The 14,805-nt window shown below is 45.1% G+C and overlaps 1 protein-coding gene across 1 annotated transcript in view; it reads left to right on the top strand.

Moving 5' to 3' along the window:
- The first annotated feature begins 205 nt into the window (after window positions 1-205).
- The window catches only part of LOC119457818 (EH domain-containing protein 3), a 38,231-nt gene continuing 23,631 nt past the window's right edge, over window positions 206-14,805 (top strand). The window contains exon 1 of the mRNA XM_037719555.2: window positions 206-1,611. Coding sequence (XP_037575483.1) covers window positions 697-1,611 — 915 coding nt within the window. The 5' untranslated portion in view covers window positions 206-696. The remainder of the gene's footprint in view (window positions 1,612-14,805) is intronic.

Below are 14,805 nucleotides of genomic sequence, written 5' to 3' on the forward strand. Positions count from 1 at the left end.
CGGCTGAATTTGACACACGCATATGTCGAGCTCGTTGAACGAACGATGCGTCTCCTAAGCGCACCACGTACTACGATCTGAGAATTCTCGACCGAAAGGAAAGCGAGTGGCGCGCAGAAACGAGTAATGGAGGTAGTAGGGAAGGGAGGGAGGGAATGTCCATCAGCTGACGTCATTCGTGGCCTGACCACGAGTGACCGCTCTCGTTCCTCGGCTGGGCCGTGTGCGCGAACGGGACGGCCACGAACAGGTGCGAAGCCCAGAGCAGTCGTCGTCACGGTAACCGATCGGTGAAACGCGAGCGCTGGTAGCGTCGAAACTCCGCGCTGTGTGCCGTCGTGGTTTGGTCGACCCGGGGATCGAGGTCCACGTTTTTTGTTTGCCGTCTGCTACATCTGCCAAACGTCAAGCACCACGTCGACGGCGTCGAACACCGCGCGTGACGTCAGCGGCCAAAGGCACGCGAAGGGTGGGGCAACCGGTGGAAGAGGAGGAGAGAGCGTACGCGCGCTCATAGCAGCAGCGGCGGCGGCAGCAGCCACGATCATCATCATCGGCGCGGCGGAGGTGCTGGGCGAGGGGAAGTGACGTTGACGCAACGCACGCTTCGAAGGGGCGGCAGCGGAGCTAAGCAAGCAGCAGCGGCAGCAGCAGCCTGGGGCGGCACAGCAGCTGCAACGGCGGTGGCTGGACAAGATGTTCAGCTGGCTGAACAACGATGACGGCCGCAAGCGGCACCCCGAACTCTACAACACGGTCGTCGAGGGCCTCAAGAAGATCTACAAGGCCAAGATACTGCCGCTCGAGGAGCACTACCTGTTCCACGACTTCCACTCGCCGCAGCTCGACGACCCGGACTTCGAGTCGAAGCCCATGATCCTGCTCGTCGGCCAGTACTCGACGGGAAAGACCACCTTCATCCGCTACCTGCTCGAGCGCGACTTCCCGGGCATCCGGATCGGGCCCGAGCCGACGACGGACCGGTTCATCGCCGTCATGTACGGCGACCAGGAGGGCGTCATCCCCGGTAACGCGCTCGTCGTCGACCCCAAGAAGCAGTTCCGTCCGCTGGCGAAGTTCGGCAACGCGTTCCTCAACCGCTTCCAGTGTTCGCAGCTCTCGTCCCCCGTGCTGCAGAGCATGACCATCATCGACACGCCGGGCATACTCAGCGGCGAGAAGCAGCGCGTCGACCGCGGCTATGACTTCACCGGCGTGCTCGAGTGGTTCGCGGAGCGCGTCGACCGCATCATCCTGCTGTTCGACGCGCACAAGCTGGACATATCGGACGAGTTTCGGCGCAGCATCGAGGCGCTGCGCGGCCACGACGACAAGATCCGCATCGTGCTCAACAAGGCCGACATGGTCGACCACCAGCAGCTGATGCGGGTCTACGGCGCGCTCATGTGGTCCCTGGGCAAGGTGCTCAACACGCCCGAGGTGGCGCGCGTCTACATCGGTTCCTTCTGGGACCAGCCGCTGCGTTACGACACCAACCGCAAGCTGTTCGAGGCCGAGGAGCAGGACCTCTTCAACGACATCCAGGGCCTGCCGCGAAACGCGGCGCTCCGCAAGCTCAACGACCTCATCAAGCGGGCCAGGCTGGCCAAGGTACGTGTGGGCGCGCCCACGGCGTCTCATTTGCGGCGTCTTAACGAGCCCCGTTTTACGCGACGGGGTGCCGGCGTCTCGTCTTGCAGTTCTTTTTGGGCAAACGTTCAAATTGGGGCAACAGGTGTACCGCTCAGCCGTCGTTCACTTGGCGTAGTTCGATGATGCATGCGCTGTCAAGTCGTGTCACCCGAACCGCGAGACTCGGCTGGTCCAAGGTCGTACCCTTCGCTGTACTAAGCCACTGGAAAATTGAAAAAAATCGAGCCGCAGTATTTCCCCATACGTGCATCTACATGTATACCGCGAACCGTGTCACTTTCAGTTGCGGTAATTTGCAGATGGTTCTGATGAAATGCTACTCAACTTTTGAATGAACATTCCAACCACACGCTTGTTCATATTTTGTGTTTGTCACCCTGTGCTGCTGTTGCCTGTGTCACTTGTAGAATGCCACCACAAAAAGAAATGGGCAAAGATCTGAGATGACATTCACACTTAAGTGCGACTGAATTTCTAATGTAGCTTGGTGTCTCAGTGCACATGCGTAGGTAATGTGAGCATAATACCACAGCATTCTTTTGCCATTGCCCCAGACACCAAACTGCTACAACAGGTGCTTATTGTAAATGGTTTTTGATGAGTGGGAGTGCAGTCACACCACCATTTTGGGATTTAGCATTGCCGCTGTTGCAAGATTCAGCTCGCACTAGTATGCAGCAGTATGAGCTGAACTTGGCATGACAAGTTCAGCTTCATGAGAGTTCAACATTGGCCTGGTACCACACCAACATGTCGCAAAGTAGTGCTCATTGGAAAATGAGCTCTGAAGTAAGCTTGCAATGAAATACAGATATGACAAGGAGTATTGATTAACCTTCAAACGAGGCTATGTGTTGTAGTTGTAGGTTGGCTTTACGTATCCTGTAATAAATACTAGGTTGCTTCATCTGTGAATGAAAAAGGTTCCATAGATAAACACTTAATTTCGCTGATAAGTCTTTTGGTTGCCTTTACGTGACTGGTAAGATGCACCGTGGAATTTGGAGTAGCGACACATGTTTGAGGGTGATGTATCTGGGGCAGCACAGTTAGTGTTGTCATCAGCATTTCGCACTGGCTTCTTACAGGCTGCTTTGGTTATCACTTTCTCTTAGGTGACTCGGCAGATACCATTCTTTCAACCACTGCTAAAGAATTTGATCCCTTATTTGTCCTTATGAAATATTCAGTGGAGGCTCACTCTGCTGTTTGTTGTAGAAAACAGGGTACTTCCAGTTAAGGAACGTTTAGGTGGGATGTTTCTGTAGCAAACGAATTGCACACTTCCTCATTAATCGTGCCCCTACCACCGCCACATTTTATTTTATGTTGTATAAGCAGTGCAGGTTGTGCACTACAAGTTAGCTTACCGTTTCAGCTCGGGTTGTAGCTATGCAGGAATAATGCAGGAGTAGTGCAGCAAGCCTTGCGAGACCTTGAGAAAGAAGCAAAAGTAGTTGTATATGCCTGAATGGGAAAATGAGAGTGAGTGTGCACCACTGCGAATGGATTTCGTGGAGGCAAACCCCACAGCCAGGTTAGGAAATTGTCATCTGAATTAATTATTGAAATCTTTATTGGTTTTAAATGGAACCACTAGGTTAAGAAGCCCTCACTCCTTGACTCCACTGGTGAACTTTTCGAAGGCACTTCTGGGTGTAGCCCACCAGGTAGCACTGATGTTGCTGGATCTGCTGAGCATTGACATTGGAAGGGGGGGTTAAATTACTGATGCCAAGCAGCACAGCTCTAACCCGTATTTCTCCCATTCTGCTGTCACCTGCGAAAGAAGCAGCTGTAGTTTAGAAGCATTTGTTGTAAGAGAGAAATGCGTCAAAGTCCTTCCCCCTCATCTGCCCTGGTGTCATACTTTGCAGTATTCTGATATGGGACGTTGGGCTGTTTACCAGTGATAATAAATTCACAAGTTGTCTCACCTTTTGATGGTTCAGTGTGAAATTGTATGCTACTTATACTATGTAAAATTTTGAAGCTCCCCTTACCCAATGCCTATTTTTCGGGCCTGTAAGGTATTTTGAATAAATAAATAAAAATAAATAAATAAATAGCAGTACAGTGAGCGCAAGTGTTTATTTTGTAACATAAATGGATGGAAGTGATGCAGCAGGATTTGCACACTCTGGCTAATAGGAATGTGCGCTTTGAGTCTTACCCTGCATTTCTGTCTTTGGCATTGAAACATCTGGCCTATCCCTCCAACCCACTGTTCTGGGAGTCGTATGAATGGCAGATAAGCTCACTTCAGTGTTTTTTTTTTTTTTTTTTTTGGAGACCTCATTTGTTTTTATATCCCCTTCAGGTGCCAGTAATTTCTGTCCATTGAAAACTTATTTTCACCACATTTCTTGCATCTTCAGAATCATGATAGGCATACAGCTGCAGAATGGATCAAGAGTTTAAAATTTTTCAGGTAGTTTTGCCAGGTTCGCAAAATGCGGACTCAATATGAGAATTTGCTACAGGAACTTCAGATATAAGAACATCAACTATTTCATGTCCAGCAATATACTTGGAAAGCACCTGTCCAGCGACTTCAGTATGTCGGATATAAATTGTTGTGAAAAGTTACGAAAGAAATGAACCCACTACTTGACGACATAGTGACACCAAGAACAAACTCCCATTCATCTGCCTTCCAACTTGTTTTACTAAAACACTTTACGCATGTTGTTCAAACTTGCAGCACAGGTTCAGTCGAAAATATTTCAAGCTGTATGAAACACGTTTTAAATGATGCTTTCTTCGAGGCTTTTGCTCATAATATTGCACTGTCTTGGCATGCACATTTGTAAACACTGTCCGAAGGGGATGTGCTGAAGTTTGCATGTCACAAATAAATGAAGGCCCTATAGTTAGGTCAGCGATCACTCTTCGATCAGGCTATAGTTATCTCAAATATGGTATACGTAAGTGTTTGTTTCATTTCATAGGTTATGCTTATGGTGCAATTCTTGCACCGTGAATCTGGGAATGTATAATGTCTTCAATGGTTTCCACATATACAGGTCCCCCAAGGAAACATGTAGCATGTAAGAATTCTGCAGTATGTGCACTTTGTCTTAGTTTGTTTATCTGTAGTGCTTACTTCTGCTGAAATACGTGACGAATCTGCACTTCACGTGAACACGTGTTTTTCTATTGAACAGTACGATGGTCAGGAGACATATCTTTCAGCATGACCAATTGGCCTACTTCGAGGTCAGCCTGTATCTGCTTGTCCCACAGATATCTATTCATTCAGAAATGTGAGATAAGGCAGCGGGATCTGGGAACAATAACTGTGACGATAAGTAGGCCGTGTGGAGATATTCCATGCATGTGCTGTGCTTGAACTTCCCTGCAGAAAATGGTAAAAAAAAAAGTTTCCGCTGCCACTTTGTAAAGCAACATTTGTAATGAGGCATCTACATCAAGCTTTTAACTTGAATACTCTACTTAAGCTACTGTAACTTAATTGCTTTTGTGAGTTAGTAACTTGCAGTTGCTTATTAATTGATACTGTAACTTTATTACTTTTTGGTGCTAACTTGTACTTATAAAGTTTGTTACTTGCAAGTTACTTTTCTGGGTTAGCGCCTATCTCTTTGCTGCAATTTTTCAGTGACAGTTCGCCCGGGAAAAGCACGACCAAGCTGTGTGATTCGAATTTCTAAAGCTTTCTCTTTTTGAGGGCAAGTGTGGCATTTAGATAATGATGGAGCGTCCTTTGGGGATATGACTTGACTAGTTACTTTTTCCTGTAATTAGTACTCAAGTACTCTTTAACACTTTCTAGGCCCATGATTCTTGTGGGAATCATAATGTCTTGCATAAAATGTCCCACGTCAAGCAAAACAAACGACAAAACTATTCCCACAAATGTGAATGGCAGCACTGCTGCCACTAACACGTGGTCATCATTTGTCAACCCTGTGCTTCGTATAAATATGGCTCACCCTGAAATTTCACAAATGTCCATGCATTCGCATCATGCTGAGGTTAGGCCTCTGTATTCTATCTGGTGGAACCTGCTGCCTAATCCACATAACCCTCCTTGGGTGGCACAAAAATCGTCATTTAATCTGTGGCCATACTTCGCACCATGATGATTCTGAACTTAAAAAGTCTGAAGAAATACATTCTGCCCACAACACCTGGAGTTGTTGGCAGTTCATGAGAAAAACATTTCGATTCATTGCCTAAAATGCCAGTGGGAATGACGTTCTTTATTTTTCTCTGTACTTTGCTGTTCGGATACCTGTAATATAACATTTTCACTTCATGGAAAAATTCAAACCAGGAAGAGTTAAAATGCAGCAATTACTACTCTGCTCAGTTATTTTTTCTGCCTTGTACTCCGTAAAATAACTTAGGTACTTTCTCTTAGTAACTTGTACATGTCCGATTAGTGTTGCAGGTTTAGTGAGTATGAACCTCAACCACACTGAGGCACAATTCACTTTCGTGAAGGTCATCCACTCACCTGCACTTTTCGGAGGACTGTGCAGCTGCATTCGGGAGTTACGTTTGCTTCACAGAAAATGTCGTGATCAGCCCACCTTGCGTGCACAGCAGGACAAAGGCCTCTGGCAGCAGTCTCCTATTACCCTGTCTTGCATCAGCTGACTCCATTTCCTAAGTGCCTGCAAATTTTCTAATCTCATCACCACCACCTGATTCTTTGCCATGCATGACTACGTTTTTCTATCCTTAGTACGCCATTCTGTTAACGCACTAACTGGTTATCTGCCTTACACATTACGTGTCCTGCTTTGCTTCATTTCCTTCTTTTAATCTTAACTTGAACACTTGCTACACCTGCTTGCTCTTTAATCCAGATTGCCCTCTTCTTGCCTTGTTAACGTTAAACCTATAACTTTCTGTTCCATCGCTCATGGCGCGGTCCTTTGCTTCTTCTCCGATTTCTTGGTTGACCTCCGAGTTTTGACCCCAGGGGCAACAATGTTAGAATGCACTGATCGTAAAACTTTTCTCTCCAAGGATAATAGTTAGCTGCCGTTTGTGATTTGCTGTCTATGAAATAGGCAAGATATTTGACTTGCCTATTTATGAGACTATGCTAGTCATGCTGCCAAGCAAACCTTTTCAGTTTTCATTACAGAGCCTTTCTCTCCCTAACCTTAGAGATTTCGTATGCGATAATCACTTTGAATCTATTGCACTGAAAAATATAGCTGCTTTAACTGTGCACAAAGGTTTTGATAAAGCCATCTCTTTTTTCTCTGCCTCCTTTAATATCATTGCACAAAAAGTGCTGAATATCATTACATCTGTGCTTTGCTAAGGAGCCAAGGTAAATTGAAGTATAAGCTCAACTACGGGCTTGCAAAATACTAGAAATTTGTGAAATAATATGTGAAAGCCAACAATAACAATGTGTTGGACTGTTGCAAGAAACATATCCATAAGTTGCATTTGACTTATTGTGCGTAAATTCAGAACTGGAAATAAATTAGTTTCAAGATACAGAATAATCTTAGACGCCCAGCATGCAATTTAACGTAGCCGTTAAGCAGGCTGTGCGGCTCTTTCCTGTCGGTTTTTTGGTGAAAATCCTTTTCAGAATGTGAGGATTCCGTAGAAAGAAAAGCTATTGGTGAATTAGCCAGCTATAAATCCATCAATGCTACAGAAAACGCAGAAAAATGCCTGCAGATCACTTTTTCTACGCATGAAATATTCAGCCAGGAAACGTACCAGCTGTTCCGGCTAAATGATGAAGAATAAATGTATCGGAGGCCTCTCCGCATATAAAACCAACTGTTTTCTGCTGCCGATTGTCTGCCTTAGCCTTCAATACTTCATTGCGCTGAAGCAGTTGTTTTATAATGACTAGCCCATATCTAGATATAATTGCTCGCTTTATTACTGAGGCATCATTGACATCCTCTTTTACTTTTGAGCAGCAAAGCAAACTGGATTTTGGGTATGAATCATAGGGTGGCATTCTTTATTATTACGTATTTACTTTATGCTACTACTATTACATTCTGCATTCCAAGGCAGTGTGTTTGAGGCCGATGTATCAGAGCAAGAGTTAGCTGGCCAGAAGCACTCGACATTTTAGTCATGAAGTGACTGATCGAAAAGTTTAAAACAAATTTTTGAGAAAGAACAACGCAAAACGAAACTGGTATAGGTGTTTGCTGGCAGCTCTTCGTTCTTACATAGCCCCTTAATTATTTCTCTGTAATTCCTTAATTTCTTGCAACGTTTCGGTGGTGTATATATAGCCCAGAGGGAGATGTGGGGTAGCCTTGAAGTGAGGAGGGGGGGGGGGGGGGGAAGGGGAGGGGGGTGCCCTCATCAACCTAGTGAACGAAGGAGCCGGGAGAGGGGCTGACTCGGGTGCTCAATTTCGTTTGCGCAGAAGTGCCGGCGTTCGTTCTCGAAAACGTTCCAAGCTTAGTATCTGGCTCCTTTGGAGCTGTCAGCCAGACCCGAGCGGGTGCCGTCAAATCTCGTGACGTCATGGCATGGCCTTCGTGATATGGTAAAGACAGCGTGCGCCGCCCCCGATCACGGAGGCCATTCACGACTAGCTGGTGTAGGAATTTCAGGGCGGCGTCGCCACCAGTCGCTGTCGTTTTTCTTGTCAAGACACGTGTCGTGTTTTAACTGACGTGTCGCTTCGCTTCACAGTAAATTGGGACGTTTCACTATTGCGTAATCGCAATTTAATCGCGACACAACGTCTCTTGAAATTCCTCTCTAGTGCACCATTAACGGACTTGCGAATCTATTGACATTTGCGCACCTGTAAGATGTTAGAACTTTTACGCAGATGCTACAACGCATCGAGATGCTTCGACGTTTTGAATTTTTATTGACCTTCGAAAGCGACCCGAATAGCCGCTTTTCAACCTGGTTTTTATTGTCTACTGGTATGATACATAAGTGACCGGCATTATTTTTAAATTTAGATACCGTGGTTAGATGGGGCAAAAGCTGCATCTCCATGTACGTGGAAGAAGTGACCATCTCCTCCTGTTTGTTATGATAAAAACTGCATTTCATTGCCTAACTACGTAGGGGAAGATTGGAACTACACGTAATACATTGCCGTGTTGCTGCTGCTTCCTGGATTTTCACGCAATCTCGAGGAATTGGGAAACACACTTAAAGTTTGTATCCGCCGTTTGTGACAACGCAGAGATCTAGATCGATGGAGTGTCGAATCTCTCGAAAGTGGATGACAAGAATATGAGTAAACGACTTCTTTACATTTACACATGCACCGGACTTAATATCCAGGACGAATATTTCGCGTGATCGCTTTAGAGTTCATTTTGAAGAGAGAAAAAAAAAAGAGATTTTCTTTTTAAGGCAGTGTGCAATATATTGTACATTGCATTGTTAATATATACTGTATATTGGAGTCGCGAAAAGGCATATTGGCTATATTAGAGCCTGCATGTCGTGCGAGACGGCCGGCCAAATCGGCGAGTTTTCTCACCATGTTGACCAACTTCCGTGAGAAAAGACTTTATAAGTATACCAATACGTGCATCGCAGAAGAAAGATTTCGCCTTTTCTCATTTTATTTATTTAATTAATTAAGGAAGGAAGCAAATTGCGATATTCGGTCGAGTATTCGAAAGTTTCGCTATTCAAACACTCCAGAAAACAATTAAAAAAGCGCGAGATAGTCGTCGTGCTTAAAAACGAACGAAAGAAAAAAAAAAAAAGCGCTCAAGTTTGGTAGGCGTTTTTCGCTAACTCGCGACGTCGAAACTGTGGCTGCTACGACAGTCTCGGAAGAGAACTGCCACGATATACGTCGAGTTGTGTCATCTTCTCGACGTCTCGTATTTTTTTATTTTTTTTTAAGTGCCCGTTGCGAATTCGTTTAGGGCCGTTTTTCGTTTTTGTCTCTGCGTGGCGCGATATGCCGTTGGTTTTCGTTGGCGCATAAAGAAAGGGCACACGCCGCGCCACTTAAAATGCATCCGACGAGCCGTCACGTTATTCGTGACGTTCAAGTCGACGCTTCCACGCCGTCCGCTGCCTATACGTAGTAGTAGATGCCTGGGAGAGGCGCCTGCTAAAGTCCCCATAGCAACACACCATGGTTTAACATGTAACGGCCGCAATATATATCTTCTTTTCTGGTTGTTTGGGGGGCGATCCAAGCAAGGCGTGGTCGTTTTGCGTAAATTTAGCTTTTTAGTGTGCTTTTTTCGTATACGCTTCGGTCGCGGGTCATGATAGGCTCTCGTTAAATATTTCAAAAGTTGCAGAATTTTTATGCCGATGGCGCTGGAAAGAAAGTAGGATGATATGGTTCGTGCATTCTTCTATTTGTGACCTCATAATTGAAGAGTAATTAAATATCTACTTCTGTGCACTCAAACATGTTTATTTTTTATTTTTTTTTTCCATAGAAGGAATTGCATCAGCCACTCTATGCGCATGCACAAGTTAATATTTGCTGGAAGCAATCGGGGAAGGCCAGATATATTTCATAATTGCTTAAGGGGGCCATGGCGCGGTCGTCCAACTATTATCAGTTTATCGTTGTAACTGATAGTAATGAGACCAGTGTGGTTACACACGCACACGCGCGTGTAAACGTGCTCTTAGTGTACGTTGTAACCTGACCTTTCAATTCAACATTGTTGCCTCTAAGCCCCTCCCACCTACAGCGACGGCCGTTTTAGCATGGCTGCGTCTGATATGACACGTCGATATCAGACCCGGCTATCTGATTGGTTTGTGGTCCTTGAACTGACGCCAACAGCGCAGCCGTTATTATAAAAGCAGCGATCGCCTTTCTCCAAGGCACTGGGCTAGATACGCGTCTTTAGAAATGCCGTGACGTAGTGGACTTTATGTACGCACTTCCGTCTTCTGATCATCATTATCACCCATTCTTTTTAATTTCCGTCCCCAGTGTAGAATAGCAGGTGAGAAAGCGCAGTACAGGGCAGTGGTAACTTTTCTCTCTCTCTCTCTCTCTCTCTCGCTTTTTTTTTTTTTTTTTTTGCAATATCGCTGTATTTCAGCCGAAAACACTCCCATTTTTGGAGAAAAGTCGCTGAGAAAGATGGTGATGATAATAGTTATGACGACTTCCTCGGAATTTTGTCTTTTATTGTTTTTTAAGCTATAGCCTTTAACAGTCAGAACGTCAAAAGGGGAAAATAACCCCCGATTTGCTTGAACGGCATCAGATCTCAAAATTGAGCTTTGCCCAGAAATACAGCTTTGATGCACCCAAATTTGGCTCACTATAGTAGGATACAGCTTAAAAAAACAGCAGTTGGCAACAAAGGCACACGGACCGCGCGGGGTTGTGTTACTTCGCCAGCCAATCACAGAAGCAAACAAAATCGTCGTCATGCGACCTTTTCAAAATGGCGTCGCACTTGATACGACTGTACTTGGCATACTTGTACGTTCCATTATAATAGACGAGAGAAAACGTATAAAATTACGCGCTTATATTTTTTATTTTTGTGGTTACCGCCTTATTTAGGTGACATCCGAAGTTTCAAGTACGAACTATTTGCAGCCTCGCGGAGGAACAGTGGCTGGCGGTTATGAGGGCTTGGGCGGGGCTTCACGGCAGACTTAAGTTTTATTTTTATTTTTTTATGTATGTCTCAGGACGTAGCGACAAACGGATACGCAGATATCCCCCTTGCGATAATGTGGGGGCCAGGCATTGAACTTCAGCCGAAGTCCACTGAGGAAGTTTACCAGGGCAGTTTTTGGCTATAAAATTAACTTGTGCCGGTAATTCACACTAGTGATTCAATTCTTTGTTGTTGTTGTTTTTTTATGAAGAAACGTATCATTACAGAGTGCGCAATAGTGAGACATTTAGTCACTCTGCAATTATCGTGACTCACCATGAAATGTAGAAAGAGTCATTCTACCACCTCTTAGTGGAGTTTGTAGCACCTTGGCATAAAATTATGTAAATTTTATACGTTTATCGACAGTAGATCATAAGTCGTGACTGAAGGGGATATTGGAAATGTACGCACTTTCTTCTGATCATCATCATCGCTCATTCATTTTAATCCCCATTCGTAATGGAATGTCAAAATACACCCAGCGAGACCCGTAGGGAGTGCACACCTTCCAGAAGCGTCGGGATAAAAAAAAATGCAAGGATTAATTGGTCAGCAGTCGAGATAAGAAACGATTAGAGTATTGGTGGAAGAAAAAGCAAGAAAGGTAGGAGGTCAATAAAACCGGAGTCATTGCAAGTTTAGGTAATAGTACATTATAGTAATAGAGGTATTAAATACGAAAGTTAGGATAGAGATAACTTAGGGAAGAACGCTAGATAACGATAGATGTAAAACCCTGAGTAATTCAAGCAGACTAAGGGACTGATTGTCCCTGCCCCGTTTCAAATGGGATGTCAATAAAAATCACCATGATCAACTACAATAGCAATATGCAGCAATGTATGGCTTGGCTTGGCATGCATGGCTTCTAAGGGATGGGTGTAATGTCATAGGATTTGCATACTTTAGAAAAAAAAAGAAGCTGTGGGATGGCTAGCCAAAGCACCCATTGAGTGGGTGTTTTGGTTTGTGGAAATGCATTTTTCCTAGGATGCAACAGTGTTAGTTATAGACACTGTAAAACACCCTTAATGGGCCAAGTCGGTTTACTGTGTTGAGTACAAGCCAGTTTAAAGTATTTTACCACTCTAAACTGATTGCGAGTAAAAGAATACTTCTGGCCTTGCCACCCAGTTTTGAGGTATAGACGTTCAATGGTCGCGTGCGTGACGCCGTATCGATCCGTATCAATCTCCCGTCCTGTTTGAGCTTTTTTATCTATTTAGCAACGGGAAGCCTATAAGCAGCGTGTTTACCGGTGAATGAATGGATCAGGTTATACCGACTGCACAATGGCACACGTTACCGCGCGAATAGACAATGGCTCGATTCTATTCGACCGAATTTTTATTGCGCATAAAATTAGAGCTTAGTACACGGTGGGTGAATAGTACAGGCACGGTTGAAAGACTCCAGGCAATACCTGTTGTACTTACGAACCTCCAAGTACGTTGCTGTTCAAAATTTCGAAATTATGTTAACAAATACAAAAAAAAAAATATTCTCAGGATTAGGTTGTGATTTTTGTCGCGAATGGGCTTGATGTCGCAATGTAGGCGATACGGTAACGCAATGAATTATACGACAAATAAAAAGAAACTAATTCTACGGAAAGGGCTTTTGAGGGAGAATGGAATCACATTTACTGACTTCACACCGTTTGCGTACCCCCCCCCCCCCCCCCCCCCCCCCTGCTTCTGGGCCCTTAAGGAATGAAAAAATTAAATGAGAGATCAAACCTGCCTGATCGCGGGTGGCTTGTGTAGCCGATGGTTTTTTTCTGTTGGGGTGGCCTGGCAGCGCATGAACTTACAGAGAATCGCTGACGGAGTGTGAATCACGGCATTTCCTAAACTGGGTTCCGCGGTACTCGAGCGTCCGTTGCCCCCCCCCCTTTCTTGTCCTCTTTTACACCCTGCTGAAGCCGCGCTGCGTAACTGCGGCCTTGTACGCGTGACTGAAGCTGAAGCGATGACTCAGTGTCTCTCTGTTTGGCATTGCAATTTGAGCATGCTGCTTGATTGCGGTGCGGCGCTGCGAACTACCGACTCTCGTATCGATGACGCCTAATGCGACTCCCTTCCTTCGTGTCTTTTTTTTTTTTCTTCCCTTGCTGACCGATGTTCAGGTGTGAGACGCGAGCATTATAGACAGTTACGATGCAGTCAGCGGTCGTTCCTCTTTTAATGCGTTAGCATCAGGAGTGTCAGAAGTGGGGAAAAAAAAAGCGTATGTGTGTGAAGTGTGAGAATAAGCCGGTCACGTGGTATATATAGTGCAACTGACGGTCGTCTGCTCCGGACCACCGTTGCTTGCACTTGGCTCCTCGAAGAGCAGGCAGGAGGTGTGTCGAGGGAGCTCCTGAACAACACTTTGCAGTGTGGTGAACGCGGTTTAAATCATGGGTCCGGGACTTCAAAGAGGTGTGACGTAAGGCTAGTGCACTTATCTCGCGCTACATCATCACTGAATGTTTCTGTGAATCAATCAATTTTCTATTTAATGTGAAATGGATATGTATTCGAACAATGAATATCCTGCATACGTACGAGACGGAATGTCGCTTGATGCGTTACGACAAACTGTTAACATGTTCTCGGTTCTTCCTGCTTTTTTTTTTTTTTTCTTAATCGCTGTAGTGTTTGATGGACATTTAACGATCTGGAACGCAGATCAGGTGGGGGGTTCCTTTACGTCTCTATTCATCCGTACACGATTCCCGATCGACTTTGACGTTTGTTTGTTTTATAATTACAGCGTTTCCCCGTTTGGTTCTTTAGGTTCCATTTTTTGCGGGCATTTAGAAATTGGGACGAATATTTCCGATACGGGCGTTAAAAGCAAAATCGAGTTATGGGTGGTAGCCGTCCCATTAAGCTGCTTATAGCTTAGCAGCTTATTACGCGGCTTTATTCTTTCTGTAACGAATGAAATTAAAATAACTACAATGGAGTCTCGTTGATACGATTCTGCATAATAAGTTTTTCGGGCTAATACGTTTTTTTTTCTTTTCCCGGTAATACGATTTGGTTGGATAATACGTCGGATAATACGATTTTTGGACGATACACTTTATTTTCCGTTTCCCGTGAACATCGTATCGACGAGATTCCACTGTATTTGAAATAAGCTTGGTGCGTAGCGGACGCGATTTACGGCTGATCTTGCGCGCCACCCTACGTCACCCGTTTGGCGGTTACGTCGTATGTGACAACGTTGACGTCGTCGCCGCCGCCTACGTAAATTTTGACGTCGTACGTGGTCGCAAGAACAGGTCATAAAAGTACCGCGGTAAAGGACAGGTACAAAATGAGGTCCGTGAATTTCGCTGTCTTGTTTCGTCTATAGCAGTCGCGCTGCTCGGTAAGACGTTCTACAACACTTCAATACATGGTGATGTGTTCGTTGTTTTCTCTATCATTCCGCTTCTTTATCATCATATCCTTCTTCCTGTTCTGTCCATCACCATCTCCGGCATCTTACTCCATCATCATCAACACCACCTCAAGCATCTTCCTCATCCACGTCATCATTATCATCATCGTCGTCG

The sequence above is a fragment of the Dermacentor silvarum genome, chromosome 7, assembly GCF_013339745.2.
Source record: "Dermacentor silvarum isolate Dsil-2018 chromosome 7, BIME_Dsil_1.4, whole genome shotgun sequence".
NCBI classification, from domain to species: Eukaryota; Metazoa; Arthropoda; class Arachnida; order Ixodida; family Ixodidae; genus Dermacentor; species Dermacentor silvarum.